The 15,639-nt window shown below is 40.7% G+C and overlaps 1 protein-coding gene across 3 annotated transcripts; it reads right to left on the bottom strand.

The window, feature by feature from the left end:
• Window positions 1–3,451: 3,451 nt before the first annotated feature.
• ZBED5 (zinc finger BED-type containing 5) lies at window positions 3,452–8,721 on the bottom strand. 3 transcript variants are annotated; one of them, XM_061203009.1, is made up of 3 exons: window positions 8,519–8,721; window positions 6,799–6,914; window positions 3,452–5,727 (listed from the first exon to the last, which is right to left on the bottom strand). In XM_061203009.1, exon 3 carries the CDS (start codon window positions 5,584–5,586, stop codon window positions 3,502–3,504), a length of 2,085 nt encoding a protein of 694 aa, XP_061058992.1. In that variant the 5' UTR covers window positions 5,587–5,727; window positions 6,799–6,914; window positions 8,519–8,721; the 3' UTR covers window positions 3,452–3,501. The 3 variants fall into 3 exon arrangements, with proteins under 3 accessions (XP_061058992.1, XP_061058993.1, XP_061058991.1); XM_061203010.1 differs by having other exon boundaries at window positions 3,452–5,759; XM_061203008.1 differs by having other exon boundaries at window positions 3,452–6,914.
• Between the last annotated feature and the right edge of the window lie 6,918 nt (window positions 8,722–15,639).

Here is a 15,639-nt window from a genome sequence, read left to right on the forward strand (position 1 = left end):
ATGGGGGTCGGGGTGCCAACCCTCCACGAAGTTGAAAATCTGCGTATAACTTATAGTCACCCCTCCTTATCCACAGATTTAACTAACCATGGGCCATGTAAGCACTGTATAATTTACTACTGAAAAAAATCTGGGTATAAGTGGACCCATGCAGTTCAAACCTGTGTTGTTCAAGGATCAACTGTACTTGAATTATAGGGATTAAAAGTGGGATAATGTACATAAAATATTGTACATTGGCTATACCTCAATAAAACAAAAAAACCCCAAAGTGATGAAAAGAGATTCCTGATAATATCATCTAAACAAAGATCCAATCATCCCTGAGGCTACTGCAAACACTGACCAATAAGTAAAACTTTCTGACTTGAGTAAGTTTGATTTGGGTTTCTATAAATTACAATTGAGAGCCTTGACTAATACAAGAAACATTTGTGGTTCGTATTTTTATTTAAGGAGAATGGGGAGCCAACTAAATTAACTTCAGAAACAGGCCAAAAAAAAAAAAGTGGGAAAGCCCTTTTGGATTGGATACATTACAGGAACTTCACTGTTTCATGCAGGCAAGAAGGGCAGCTGTCATTTGAGGTTGCCATGTTATTTAGCCCCCAAATATCTCTTGCAATATTAAGTAGAACGCCACCCATTTCTTCCTTTAGAGTTTTCTCTTTTGTGTGACAGGGTTTGTCAGTCTTCCATCTAGTTCTAGATAGAGCCTCTAGTATTTGGAGCCTTAGGAAGTACTGGCAGAATGGTAACCAAAGGTTTTTGGAGGTACAAAATAAAGGGAATCTGAGTGCTCAAGATTTACTTTGCTTTGGTTTTATTTAAGGAAGGTTGATGCTGAAGGGTAGGTAGAGTTTAAACATAAAGGAAAAGAATCTCCTCTTTTGGGATTCAGTCACGGTAACTACAGTGGGTTAGGGTAATAAAGAAGTTACTGTCTGGAACTAGACTTGCCCATCATCCAGCAGGTACAAGACCTACCTTTAGGTACAAAAGTCTGTTCTCACTAGCCGCACATGGTACCCATAGGTTAGTCCTGATAGGTTACAGAACAGGTCAGTAGTTGACATCAAGAACCAAGTTGGGTAGTGCCGGCATTAAACAGGTCTAGTAGCAGTTAGCAGTGTCTCAGTCAATAGATTTGGGTTTAAATGCAGAAGAGCAGACTCTCAGAGAAGGTGGTTAGGGGTAAAGGACTAGAAAGCGAGAGGTCTTATATCTCAAGAGGCTTACATCCTGGACAGATGACCTAAGCAGAGGCTCAGGTTCAGCAATCACACAGGGAGTCTGGTTACCACACTTGAGGCACCAGCCAAATGTACACATCATGGCATTGTACATACTTCTTGAAATAGTGTACCTTTAATTCAGGGATTAGCTGACAAAAAGTACTGCATGTATGAATAATTATGATGAATCTTTTTGGAGAATTAATTTTACTTGATAGCAATTTAATCCCTATGTTACATATTTTTATACTAAAACAAGCAGTCATGCTTTGAAGTAGATGGCTATTTTGGATGAATTTAGACAAGAAAGCACAGATTTCAAAGAAATGCTCACATCTTAGTAGGGAGTTTTAGCTATACTCCCAAGTCATTTTTTGATGCTCTTAGAAAAGTTTGAAATGCAATGAAGGCAAAAGTACTGTCAGAAAAGACCATTTTAAACTAAGTTCTGCTACTTGTGTGACATTGGGCAAATTCAGAAATTACCTAATCCCATAGGATTGTTGTAAGATTACTGATAACATACAAGCATATAGCAGAGTAACTGACAGGTAAATAGGTGCTTAATGTGACAAAGGAGAAAAAACCTAGGCTAAAAATACTTAATCTTGCTGCCTCATATTAGGTCAGGTCCTATATAGCCTGTTAGGTCTCCACATAGAATAAAAACTCAGACTGGAAGTGTGAGTGTGGAGTGAAGTTTGACTGGAACATGGCTGGATATGGCAAGGAACTAATGTAAGTCACTTATCTATTCCTGACTACCCACTGTTAGATTTATATACATACTCATTTTATCTTAATAACTCTTTAAAGGAGGCATAATTACAATTTTACAAATGAGACAATAGGTTCAGGAAGGCTCAAATTGACCAAAGTTAAGAGCTAGTTAGGGAATTCCCTGGTGGTCCGGTGGTTAGGACTCCGAGCACTCACTGCCGAGGGCCTGGGTTCAATCCCTGGTCGTCGGGGAACTAAAATCCCACAAGCTGCTAGGCATCACCAAAAAAAAAAAAAGCTAATTAAGTAGTGGAGCAGGTACCTAAGCCTAATCGTTCTATCACATTCTGCCTTAGGGAGGGGAGGTTCTCCTCTTCCCCAAAATGGGGAGTGGGTTTGAATAAGTGATATTAAATAAATAATGGCTATCTAGTAGTTATATGGTAGGTCTTGGCTACAGGAATAACAAAAAATATTTAACCCTGAGTTGGTGAACTGTGTTGCGTGATGTGACATGGAAGAGAAGACTAGAGGCAGGAATGTCGGTCAGAAATCTTTCATAGTATTCTAAGAATACACTGACAGGGGTTTCAAGTCCAATCATCTTCAAGTACAGTAAAGCCTCGTTAATTTAGACTATAGTATATGGAATTGGCAATAATCTATACACGAATTGAGAAACAAAGAAAATGTGAAAATGTTCTTCACACTCCCTCCACCTCCCCAACAGTTCAGCTCGAATCAAAGCTCTGACATTCCCCAGTAACTTCTGCCTAATGGCCACACTAAATTCTAGGTAATGGAATAACTGAGCCCAAACCACAAAGAGTAGCTTTCTATACACGATAACATACATATATAAGCTACCATGTCCTCTCCCACTTTTCATTGGTTCACCTTCACCAACATTTTTTCCTTTATTTAGCATCTACTTTAGTAAGGTCTTCTGCCAGATAATGGAGACATGGAGCTGGATAAGACCATATAACAGCTCAGTCCAATAACACTGGGAATTATGAGACCACCAAGCAGTTCACAGCTGAGACATACACAAAAAATAGGGCCAAATAGAAAGATGCAGAGAATGAAAGTACTGAAGATAAATTAAGTCAAAGGGTTGAAAAGCAAATAGGAGTCTGTCAGGAAGCAAGGAGAAGGAATGGCTTTTTGAGACCTGAAAGCATAAAACAGTGATATGTTTAGGCAAGAAGGTCCCTGTGATTGGAGGGTTACAGGGTGGCATGCTTAGAAACACTGGCAGCGATTAGATCCTGAAAAGATACATCATGCTAAGAAACTGGGACTTTTCCTTGTGAATCAATATTTCCCAGAGTCATGACCATGGAACCCTTTGAAATTACGTGAAGAAGAAATACCAACAGTAGTACAGGTTTAAATTTTTGATTCTCTACCTTTCTTAAAATCTAAGAGGTATAAAAAATTTGAATCATTTTTTTTAAAACCCCAAGATATCATCAGTGAAGTAAATCATCTTTTATTTTCATCTTATATTTGGTTATCAAGAGGCATGCAAAACCCTCCAATTTTAATGAGAACAGTGTTTTTGTGTCTTTTTGTCACATATCCGCTTAATATTAGGTGTAATGTTGCTAAGTCGGATCCGCATGTGAGGGGCAGCATCAAGTCTTTTCCTGTATTTCGTTTTTGTTGCAGCATAATATGAAAATCCTGTCTCACACAGGTGCATTGTAGCAAAAGGAAGAAGTACACGAACTGCACGCCTTGCAACACTTGGGTACTCTTGAATTAGGCTACTCCAAAAATCATTTAGTGAAAGTTCACTGAAATTTTGTTTCACTTGAGAATCAGATGTTAAATCCATCAGGCTCTCGTAGTCCCGTGCTACTAATGAGGCTGGTTTAACAGTTACTGTAAATGGATTTCTAACCCAAGCATTATTGTCATTTGTTACAGGAAAATATTTTAACAGAGTAGAGCGCAAACCCCTTAGGTGCTGCACTATGGCACTGCAAATATCTTTATCAACTGTAGAATTAATTTCAGTCAAAAAGTCACTGAGTGTAGGAAAACAATCAAAGTTTTCTTCTTCGACAGATGAGGCCCAAAATTCCAATTTTCTTAACAATGATGACATTTTATCAAATACTGTGAACACTGTCACATTTTTTCCTTGCATTGACAGATTAACCTCATTTAATTTAGTAAAAATATCTGCAAGATATGCCAGTCTTAGCAGCCAAGATGAATTTGTTAAACAATCAGACAGTCGAAAAGCAGAATCCATGAAAACCAACAGTTCACGACGAAGCTCAAAAAGTCTTACAAGAACTTTACCTCGGGAAAGCCACCTCACCTCTGTATTTAGAAGAAGTGCTGTGTGCTGGGCACCCATTTCTTCACACAAAATTTTTAGTAGTCTGGATTGATGTGGTCGAGCTTTAATATAATTGATGATTTGTACGGCCTGATCTAGCACATTTTTCAGAGATGCAGGCATTGTTTTAACTGCTAGTGCATGCCTATATAACAGGCAGTGACTACTGGAGCTTTCGGGAGCCACATATTTTATCAAGGTGACAGCCTCAGCAATTTTCCCGTCCATTGCCCTGGAAGCATCACTACAAACATCAACACATTTTTCCCATTCAATTTCATGTTTCTGCATAAAACTGTTGATGCAGTTGAAAATTTCTTCACCAGTGGCATTACTTTGCAAAGACTCACATAAGAGTAGGTCTTCCTCAATAGACTTATTAAACCTGTAACGAACAAACACAAGCAGCACAGCAAGTCCTGAAACATCAGCTGATTCATCTAGTTGCAGTGAAAACCCATCACAAATTTTCAGTCTACAAACAAGCTCTTCTTCAATGTCAGCAGCTAGATCCTTAATTCGACGTGCAACAGTACTGTTTGATAGCTGTACTGCATCTATTTTTTTACTATACTGTTCGTCAAACATCCGCATCACCACATCTTTTGCACAAGGCTTGATAAGCAATTCTCCAATAGTATGAGCCTCTCCACTCAGGGCTATATGGTAACTTACATTGTATGATGCTTCTGTAGCACTTTCATTATCTGTATTGACAATTTTAGGTGCTGGGGGTTTATTATTTTCAGGTGACTCAAGATGTTGCTTGAAAAAGCTTATGTCTTTGTCTTTGTATGCAGCATGTTTAGTTTCCAAATGTCTTCGAAGCTTACTAGGGGCCAAAGAGCTATTTGATAAAATTTTCTTACATAATACACACTGGGCATGAGGTGCATCTCTATTTCCAAAGTAAGTAAATCCAAAAGACAAATAACTTTCATCATATTTTCTTCTTTTTGGTTTCTTACTAAATGTTGTTATTTTGTTGGAATTGGACATAAATTTGACCCTGGAAAGCTCACCTTCTGAATTTTTAGAAACTGCAGGCTGCAACTGCTCATCTTCACTCTGTAATATTCCAACCTTTTGATCATTTGATTCAGACACAATTTGGTAACAAAAAGATTCTACTTCTTGTTTAAGACTTCCTTGTTTCAGCAACAGATCCATAGGCAATGAATTTGTGGTACAAAACATGGTTAATTTAGAATAAACATTGAGTATCACAAATGTGTTGAAATTATAAGACAGGATACACAGAAGATGAGCAACCATCAAAGAGATGATATATAGCAACACATCAGTTAATTTGTAAGTGCTGCCTATGCATCAACGCGCAGATGGAACATCACACGTTCGTGTATCAGGTGATCTCTCATTCGACTTCCTGGTGCTCTCAGGTATGGCACACCTTTTCTTAAAGGTAGATTATCACATAAAAATAAAAGCTATAGAAATGAGTTTAGTAGTCTTAAACTTACATTTTAAAATAAATTCTAAAAGAAGAAACTATTGTTAGCATTGATCTTTTTCTCACAACGCTTATTAACTTAAGATAACAGTAATCTTCTATAAAACACAGTTTGGGAACCATTGGACTAAGAAATAATGAGTTGATAAATGCATTTTTAAGGAAGGGACCTTGAGGTCCCATGGCAGGGTTGGCAAACTTCTCCTGTAAAGTGCCATACGGTAAATGTTTTTTACCTGATGGGCCGTATGGTCTTTGTTGCAACTACTCAGCTTTGTAGTTGTAGCATGGCAGCAGCCATAGACAAAACGTTAAAGAATGGGCACAACTGTGTTCCAATAAATCTCTATTTATAAAAACAGACAGCATGGGGCCATAATTTATCATCCCCTTTCATGATATACAGTATCTTGGAATCTCTTCTAGCTTTCTGATGCCTACTGCCATTAGATACATTCACTGTTGACACCGTCATACATCTTAAGGCTCCTTTCAGGGCTAGTAATTATTCTGATGAGCTATGTCAAAAACACACAAACAGTTCAAAGTTTTGCAAGACACAGAATTCTGTTGTATCTAAACACTGTGTGTTAACATTGAAAAATAAACTGTAAACCAAAAGTTAGCTACTATTTCTCTGGACTTAAATTACATAAATATTTATATTATCCAAAATAAGACTCATTCAAAATAATGCATATATTTTACTGATTACTCTGCATCCCATTATTCTTTAGGTGAAGGCTTAACGAAGACCTAAAGAAAACTCTCATTTAAATAGGTTTATTCCTCATATAATAGTTTTTTAAAAGCAAAATTAAATGGAAGGGTAATGCAAAGTTTAGGACCTCTGATGAATACCAGCCTTATAAGTTAAGGCATTCAAATTTAGTGTCTACCTAAATATAGCTACTTTTGATTTAAACTTTATGATTTGGCTCAGAGTAAGCTTTGGATTCTCATATTAGATCCTGAATCAAAATGGTTTTCTCAGTAACAGCTAGAGGGTAAGATACCTGAAATGAGGAGCACTCCCTTCTGCAATCACTCTCTCCAACTTGGCAGCTTGAAATGCAGACGCTTCAAAAAAAATAAAATTAAGGGATAGGGTGGAAGGGGAGTAACCAAAAGCCTAGAATGAGAAAAAATAAAATTAGACACTACAAAAGGAGAACGAACTATACACCTCTAAGATGACCATTCTTTACAATTTATTTTAGAGCCAGGCAGTGCAAATGATTCTTCACTGAAATAGAAGATGCCTAACATAGTAAAAATGCTAATATTTTCGTCCTGTTTAATACCCTGGTAATTTCATTATTTTGAAATGCTCCCCCATCCACTGACTTCAAAGAAAAACATTAAAAACTCTCAGAAACGAAACCTAACTTTTTAAAGTACAGCCACACCTTAAGTGTCTCTAAAACTAAGCACTGAAAGTAATCTAAAATGGAATTATACATGAAAGGGTCACATGAACTATGCCTTTTTGTTACAACCACTCGTCTCAATAACCAAGCTCCTTAACGTTACTAATGTTTATTGAGTGATCATTGTTTACTATGTGCCAGTAACTGCTAAATCCTTCCTAGATTAGGTCACTTAATCCTCAAAACAAACCTGAGAGTCAGGAACTATTATTAATAACCCCCCTTTAGGGATGAACAAATAGATACAGAGAGGCTAAGTCACCTCCTAAGTTAACACATCTGGGAAAAACTCAGAACAGAACCCAGAAAGTTCGACTGCAGAGCCCACGTGCCTAGTCACTGCTTGTGTGTCTCTGAATACTCTTAATCTCTCAAGCACTAAAAAATCTGTTACCAGGAGTTGGATGGTGCAGAGAGAAATGAATTACGATGGGTTACAACTGCCAGAAAGTCGAGGGTCTCAAACTGGCAGCAGGAGAAAGCCCTACATCTTCATTACTGGGAGCGAAAGAGTAGACTGTCCTTTCACAGTCCTGAATGCGCTTTAGCTGCCGAGAACTTCATGGAGCCGCTGGGTGACCTCAAAATTTAGGATCCCTCTCCCCTGCTACCACAGAAGGACACGACGGAGTGAAAACGCTTTGTTCGGAGAGCCTCAGTTCCACCTTTTTAGAGGTGCTTCCCCGAATCTCTCGAGGACAAAGAGACTGGACTCCCTAGAGTAAAGTTTCTATTCGACTCCCTGAAAAGGGGCGGGGGGAACCCTCATCTTTTGTCTCTTCGGCTAAGGTGACAGGTAGCACCCTCCATTCACCCCCCACCCTCAGGCGGTTCCTGCTCTGAACAATACCCATGGGGCAGGAGGGCTGGGTAGGAGTGCAGTCCATTCATAAGCCGAGGCAGGAGGTGGGCACGGACACCCCGTCCAGCACCTAAGTGCCTTTTTAAACGGGCACCTCGACGGGCGGCCCGGCCACCTATACCTCGGCTGCTCCTTGTCACAGGAGCGCGCTGCCCACCACAGCTGGGGGCTGGCTTCCTGTGGGCGTCCACCCTCGCCTACGGAACTGCTCTCGCGTCCCCGGGCGGTCGCCTCAGCTAACAACCACAGGAAAACGTCTCAGCACCCGACGCTATCTTTCTCCTTCATCTCCATCAACGATGGAGAGAACGGTCTCGGCTGCGGCTGGGCTGCGGAGCAGCGCCGCGATCCCCAGCTGAGCCTGCGGCCGCCATTTTACGACGCTCACGGCAGCGGCCATTTCACAGCGCACCACTCAGCCGCCGCGGCGGCTCTGGTCCTCACCTTCACCGAGGCCTGAACGGGGTCAAGAGCCAGTCGTCGCGGACTGGAGGGGAGAGGGGGTAAGGGAGGAAGGGGAGAAATGAAAAACAAAACAGAGGGAAGAAGGATTCGGGGGGCCGGGCGATGCTCTCAGCTCAGGGATATCGCCTATGCCACCTCCATAGAGATCCAATTCGCGGCGGGCGCGGTAGCTCGTCTGAAGATAAATTTAGCACTCTGCGGCACCCGAACTTACTGTCTCCTTGAGCGACTCCGCCGCCGCCCAATCAGCGCCGGAGTTGCTCCCCGCCACCAATCCGCGCTGAGTAGTGGGGTGGGACCAAAGGGAAGGACCAAGCCCGGTTGAGGCGTTGCCCAGCTGCCGTCGCCCCTGGCAGTCTGCAATCGTGAGCTGAAGGAGGCTGAGGTGAATGGCAGACGTGAGGCGATTGTTTTCAAATTTCCCTGGGCCCGAGCAGCCCCGGCGTTTTTTACAGTGTAGAGTCCTGGGTGCTGCGAGATAGCATTTGTGGTCCTGTAGGCTGGACTGGCTTTGAGAAATCTGCGTATCCACAAGCACTGGGGCTCTGCCCCGGCGGCAGATTTGAGTGGATTCGCAGAGTCTCGGCTGCTGGTGCTTTCACGCCCTCTTTGTTCCCCGAGCCGCACCCCAGGCCCAGATTGCGCAACCGCCTCCTCTTTTCCTTGTTTTCTCACTGGAATCGGGGCAGAAAACTCTCCCTTCCCCGCCCCTCCCCGACGCTGGCGTGTCGGGGGCCCCTAGCGGGCAGAGCTGGGAGCTGAGCCTGATCTTGCCGGGGCGCTGCTCTCGGGTGACCCCACATTGGGTCGGGGAGCCGCGGGTAGGAATATGTAGGGATAGCGGCGTCTCCGCAGTGTCAACGGGAAAGAGGCCGCTTCCTGTGTCTTTGCACCCCTCACTGGTGGCTCCCTCCTCGGAGGAACGTCCAGCGCTCTGGAACAATCAGTTTGCTAGCTGTAGCATCGGGTGTTTTAAGCCCATTTCTTCTACGCCCATCCCCTCTTTTTAAAAACAACACAGCAAAAGGCTTCGGGCTGTGTATTCCGTTATTCCATATTGTGTGAGATCCGTCGTGGCGACCTGCAGTCTGTTTTTCCAAACTGGCATCTTAAAATATGTACACTTCTTGGAGGGAATTTGTTAAAATACGCGTAGCATTAAACAGTGGGTCCCATTATTTGCAATATTTTAGATTTTCGAGGCCCCGTAGAAATAGCCAAATGAAAGTTGGATCTTGTTTTCAGGCGCTGCACCAATGACAGAAAATTCCCAACTTGTGGTCAAAAGCAAGGGCAGCTTTTGTTTTTCTTAAATATGCTCTTCTTTGATATGCGAATAAATTTCTTAGGCGTTGAAAGAAGTCTAACCTTTTATTTAACAGAATTTTCAGGAGGACTGAAAAAGATGATTTCCTAGGACTGATAATAGATGTTAACATTTGGTCCTAAATGCTTTAAAGTCATTTCAGCATCTTCAGAACTTTGCCCTATGGTAGGCTATCCAATCATTTTTAAATGATCCCTCTTAAATCGGCCTCATTTGAGCTTTAACCACCGAGGGGGAAATCATTTTGGGGAAGGGGCGCAATTTTACTTGAAGAGCGAAGAATTTCATTTTGTAATTGCAGGAGTTGTCTAGCTTAATAATATTGGAATAATATCCCACATTTTCATATGTTTTATATTTCAGAAAAGCCTTTTACATATATGCTCCCGATTTAATCTTCACGTATCTGGTTTACATCTTCATGAATTGGGAAAATCCAAAACATTCAGCTGATAACAAATTCAACTGAAGTCAAGTCTAGGATTTAACCTAGGTCCAAAAATCTGAAGTCTGATAATTAAGGGGCTTGAAACAAGAACTTTTTCTGTAATTGATTAGTCGATACGTTATTATAGGATGTTGGTTGCTGAGACAGATAAGAAAATGTATAGACAATGTAGAACTCAGACCAATAATGATAATGGCTAGCATTTATTGAATATGCAGTATTGGCAGAGGCTGTTCTATCTACACACTTTTTAAAGTACTAGCTCATTTACTCTTTACAACCCTATCAGATGACGATGCCTATTTTACAGATAAGGAAATTGAGCACAGATTGGTAAATAAATTGCCCAAGTTCCCACAGCTAATTGTTGGCAGAGCCAAGATTAAGTGCAGTGAGGTTGTGGGAACTACAGGCCATGTGTGTCTGGGTGGGGTGTGCTTGTACATATTTATATCAGGCAGAAAACGATTTCAAGTAAGATTACAGTAATATATTGGGTAAGCAGGTAGAGCTTCACCATGAAAAGGGAACTCGGTCAGTTACTTGGGGCTCAAGTGACTAACCGAGTTACTTCCCGTAAAATCATCATAGGAAGTAGTAACAGGAATTTTGACTGATATCCCAAATTTGCAGCCTTAGTTGCTGTGAGAGGTCTGAGATGGCAATTCTGTTCATGTTGGTTGCATGAGTTAATTTGCACTGCAGTTAGGTTTGCCAGAAGCAGATGATGAGACAGGGAGCTCTGGAGTCAGTATTGTAGGTTGGAGTGTCCCACTCCACCCTTTATACTCCCCTCTCCCTCAGATAGTATATGGCGGCCATGGGAAGGGCAGGACTGCAGCTGAGGCAGACCCTGAATGCGCTGACAGCTGGAGGCCATCTGCTGATCACACTACTGGCCCCTGAGCAGGGCAGCAAGTCCTTTCTTGAAGAAGGATCTGAGTGGCACATCTCCATGCCTGCCACAATGTGTCACCTTTAATATAAAGGTGGTAAATTAATACAATTTTCCTTATTTCTGTGAAAGTTAATAATTACTGTGGTGTTGTGTGCTTTGTGAACTTTTAAGATCTATGGGGGAGGGTGGGAGTTTAGGGGGTGGGGGGAGGAGGAATTGGATGAAGGCAATCAGAAGGTACAAACTTGCAGTTATAAGATAAATAGTACTAAGGACGCAATGTACAACATGATCGATATAATTGACACTGCTGTGTGTTATATATGAAAGTTGTTAAGAGAATAAACCCTAAGAGTTCTCATCACAAGATACTCTTTTTACTATTTCTTTATTTTGTACCTATATGAGATGACAGATGTTCACTAAACTTGTGATAATCACTTCATGATGTATGTAAATCAAATCATAATGTTGTACACTTTAAACTTATACAGTGCAGTGTGTCAATTATATCTCAATAAAACTGGTAGAAAAAATATGAAACATTTAAGAGAATTTTGTGACCACAGGTATAAGATTGATTTATCGCTATTAGATTTACAAGAGTTATGTAAGTGCTTATAAAATTTCACTGCCAAGATGTTAGATATATTACATTTGTAATTGTAGTTTAAGATATCTAAGAAAATTTAATTAATGGAGTATGCAAGTGATGTTAAATATTCAAGAAGTATTTAGTCTGTTATGCTTGTGAATTAAATAAATCATAGAGAATAAGTGAAAGTGATTGTCCATATTTTTATGCAAAGATTATGAGATTTATAAATAGACTAACAAGATTTATAAATTGAGCTTTTTAGAGGCTTAAGAAATACAAGTTTACAATTTTAATGTCTTTGCCTATTAATAAACAAATTAGTCATGTCAATTATCAGTTTTTATTGTAGCTAGTATTCACTCCCAGGACTTTCACTATTCCCTCTATGTTCAATGATTCTCAAAAATATAACATGAGCCCTGACTTCCCACTTGAACTTCAGTTCTAGATTTTCAAGTCTGTAGACTTTCTATTTGAATATATACCAACAGCTCAGATGCGGCATGTTCACAACTATACTAAATCTCTCCTAACACTTGTACTTTCTCAACGACTTCATTTTTGTTAAAGATTTTATCATTATTTTAATATTGCAAACTAGCAAGCTTTTGGAGTCAATAGTCACTCTTCACTCATCTTCATATTCCATATGTGCAGGCATCAAATTGTTATTTTCTTCTAATATTTCTTAGGTTCATCCACATCCCTCCATCACTATCACATGTTCTCTAGACCAGGCTCAAGAAATGTTCCTTCTAAATTATTGCCACAGTCTTCCTAGCTTCCATTGTTTTTCCATTTAATTGGTTTAGCATACCAATCTTCCATATTTTAGAATGGAATATGGAGTGACTCACTAGTTCTTCTATGTCATGGCATAGAATCATAAAACTTTAGAGCTGAAGAAAATCTGTAGAAAATAATATAGTCTTCACTCAGTATCTGTAGGGGTTTGGTTCCAGGACCCCTGCCCCTTGGATACCAAAAATCTGTGGATGCGCAAGTACTTTTTATAAAATGGCATAGTATTTGCATATAATCTGCTCACATCCTCCTGTACACTTTAAATCATCTCTAGATTACTTATCACACCTAATACAATGTAAATGCATGTAAGTAGTAATAAATTCAATGTAAATGTTATGTAAATAGTTGCTGATGCTTGGCAAATTCAAGTTTTGCTTTTTGGAACTTTCTGGAATTTTTTTCTGAATATTTTTGATCCAAAGTTGGTTGAATCCTCAGATGTGGAAACTAGATACATAGAGCCAACTGTACAATGTAATCCCCTTTTTCCTCCGTCCTACAGAAGAGAAGAATGAATCCCAGAGTTATCGCATGACTTTGATGTCACATTGATAACTGGTGACAACGCTGAAATAGATCTCAAGGTGTATGAGGCATGTCTTAGGATTTCTTTTTTTTTTTATTTCCCATTTTACTGGACATTTAACTGTTCATTTGGCATATATGCCGTAAATATTTTTTAATAAATTTATTTATTTTATTTTTGGCTGCGTTGGGTCTTCGTTGCTGCCCACGGGCTTTCTCTAGTTGTGGCGAGCAGGGGCTACTCTTCGTTGCGGTGCACGGGCTTCTCATTTTGGTGGCTTCTCTTGTTGCGGAGCACGGGCCCTAGGTGCACGGGCTTCAGTAGTTGTGGCGCATGGGCTCAGTAGTTGTGGCTCACGGGTTCTAGAGCACAGGCTCAGTAGTTGTGGCGCATGGGCTTATTTGCTCTGCAGTATGTGGGATCTTCCCGGACCAGGGCTTGAACCCGTGTCCCCTGCATTGGCAGGCAGATTCTTAGACACTGCGCCACCAGGGAAGCCCCGTAAATATTTTTTGATATGTAAATTAAGCCATCTTTGACTCTGTTAATAAGTCCTCTTTCTGTTGCAAATGATAGAAATCCAATCCATAAGCAAAAAAGTTAATTTCTTGACTCACATTACTAAAAAGTCCATCAGTATAGGTATGGATGGGTTCAATGATTCAAATGATGTCAGGGCTCTGTTTGACTCTCTCTTTCATGATAGGCCCTCTCTACGTGGCAGTATAATGGCTTCTGGCATTCCCAAACTCATGGTGGAAGAGAGCATCTTCCCCAGTAGCACTGGGGAAGAGTTTCCAGAAAGGTCTTTCATTAAGTTTGGGTTATGCCTGTGAACCAAACACACTGTGCAGGGAAGGAGTACTCAGTGTGGTCAACTTGGGACATATATGTCCTTTAGTTTGGGGAATATGAGTTTACTCTGATTCACCACCAGAATCTCATGGAATGGGTAAGGGGCCACCCCTAAAAGGAAGGGATTGCTGGAAAAGTGGAATATACCTACCAAATTTACTCTCCTTGCCCCTTATATCTGATCAGCTACCACAAAATCCTCCACTACTATATCTCTTTGTCCAACTTTTCTCTTCAATTCCACTACCATTGATTTAGTCCAGGATCCTATTAGTATTCTCCCAATCAATCTCCTGGCTATCGCCAATATCTATCAAATTTATCCTGCACACAGATAAGCACTCTATACACATTAAAGTCATTCCCTCACTCAAAGCTATTCCCATTGCTGGGGTGATTAACTCCTTGGCTTGGCATTTAAGTTTCTCACTAAACTGGTTTTGGTTTTTAAATTTTTTTCAATTTTACGGCAGTGGAGGTGCTGGGTGGGAAGTGAGGCAAGGAAGGACTGGACTGTCTGGAGCTCCCTCTCTTCAACTAGTGGTCATGTGATATGTAGGTTAGTTGTTCTGGCTTAAATGCTCAAATTTGGGGTATTCATTTTGTTGTTGACTGAAATGCCAGGGGATGGGTTTACTTATGGTGTTTCTAATTTTAATTTTTACCCTGGTAATACAAGCATAATGTTCAAAAATTCAAGTAGCACTAAAAGATTTATAAGCAACAACAACAAAAGATATTCCTTTGCCTCTCCTTCCGTTGTAACAACTTGTAACATTTTATTCCATTCCTTTTGGTATTTACCTCCATATTTCTCAATGAATATGTGTATAATGCTATTTGCTCACACATGACCCATTATCATTCTGACTCCCAATCTACTTAACCTAAAACCTATAAAGCCCCTCAATTCATTGGCTAAACCTATAAAGCCCATCAGTTCATTGGCTCATTCCTTCAATGTCCCAATCCCAAAATCCTGAGAGAGGAATCTGGTCCCAAGTTATGTTTTCATAAGGTCACCTACCACTGGCCAACCTGGGGTGGGCTGCTCTTGAGTCCCTACTGGGAGCTGTTGTCAGGGGTAGAGTATGATGTGTGGGTGCTCTGGGCTGGCTCTAATAATTCGGTGTCTGATTGTAGCTGAGGTCACAGATCGATGCACTCAGCTCCATTACAACTCTCTTCTAGCAAATCTCATTGCTTGAGGCTACAAACCTAGAGACTAGTTTTCCCAGAAGTCCTTACAGCTTGGATTCATGAAACCCAGTCTCTGTAAAATAGATGTAACTTAGCAAGTTAAAAGTGAACATTCTGAGGTGGAGGCTGTATTTCTGCCACTTCTGTTATTTCCACTGGCACATGTTGGTTTTTCTGGGACAGCTCCAGTGGAGGTCCCAGCATTCAGTCCCTAAATTTCATGGGTGATGAGAGATAGGGAGCAGGGCATCCATTTTCCTGATTCAGATTATGTCAGAGTCAGCGGGTATGGAGATGGCTTCCTTATTCCCCAGCCTCAGAAGTGTGGCAGAAGCATGGTGCCCATGTGGGGCCAGTTCTGAAATACTTTTCTAGAAGTTGTGCCTGTAAGTGCAGCCTCAACTCTGTTCTACTAGCCCTTTTAATGATTTAAGAAATCCC

The sequence above is a fragment of the Eubalaena glacialis genome, chromosome 10 (assembly GCF_028564815.1).
Source record: "Eubalaena glacialis isolate mEubGla1 chromosome 10, mEubGla1.1.hap2.+ XY, whole genome shotgun sequence".
Lineage (NCBI taxonomy): Eukaryota > Metazoa > Chordata > Mammalia > Artiodactyla > Balaenidae > Eubalaena > Eubalaena glacialis.

Excerpts from the sequence above, each read along its gene's own strand:
- ZBED5 (XM_061203009.1), bottom strand. The coding sequence starts at position 5,586 with ATGGTTGCTCATCTTCTGTGTATCCTGTCTTATAATTTCAACACATTT.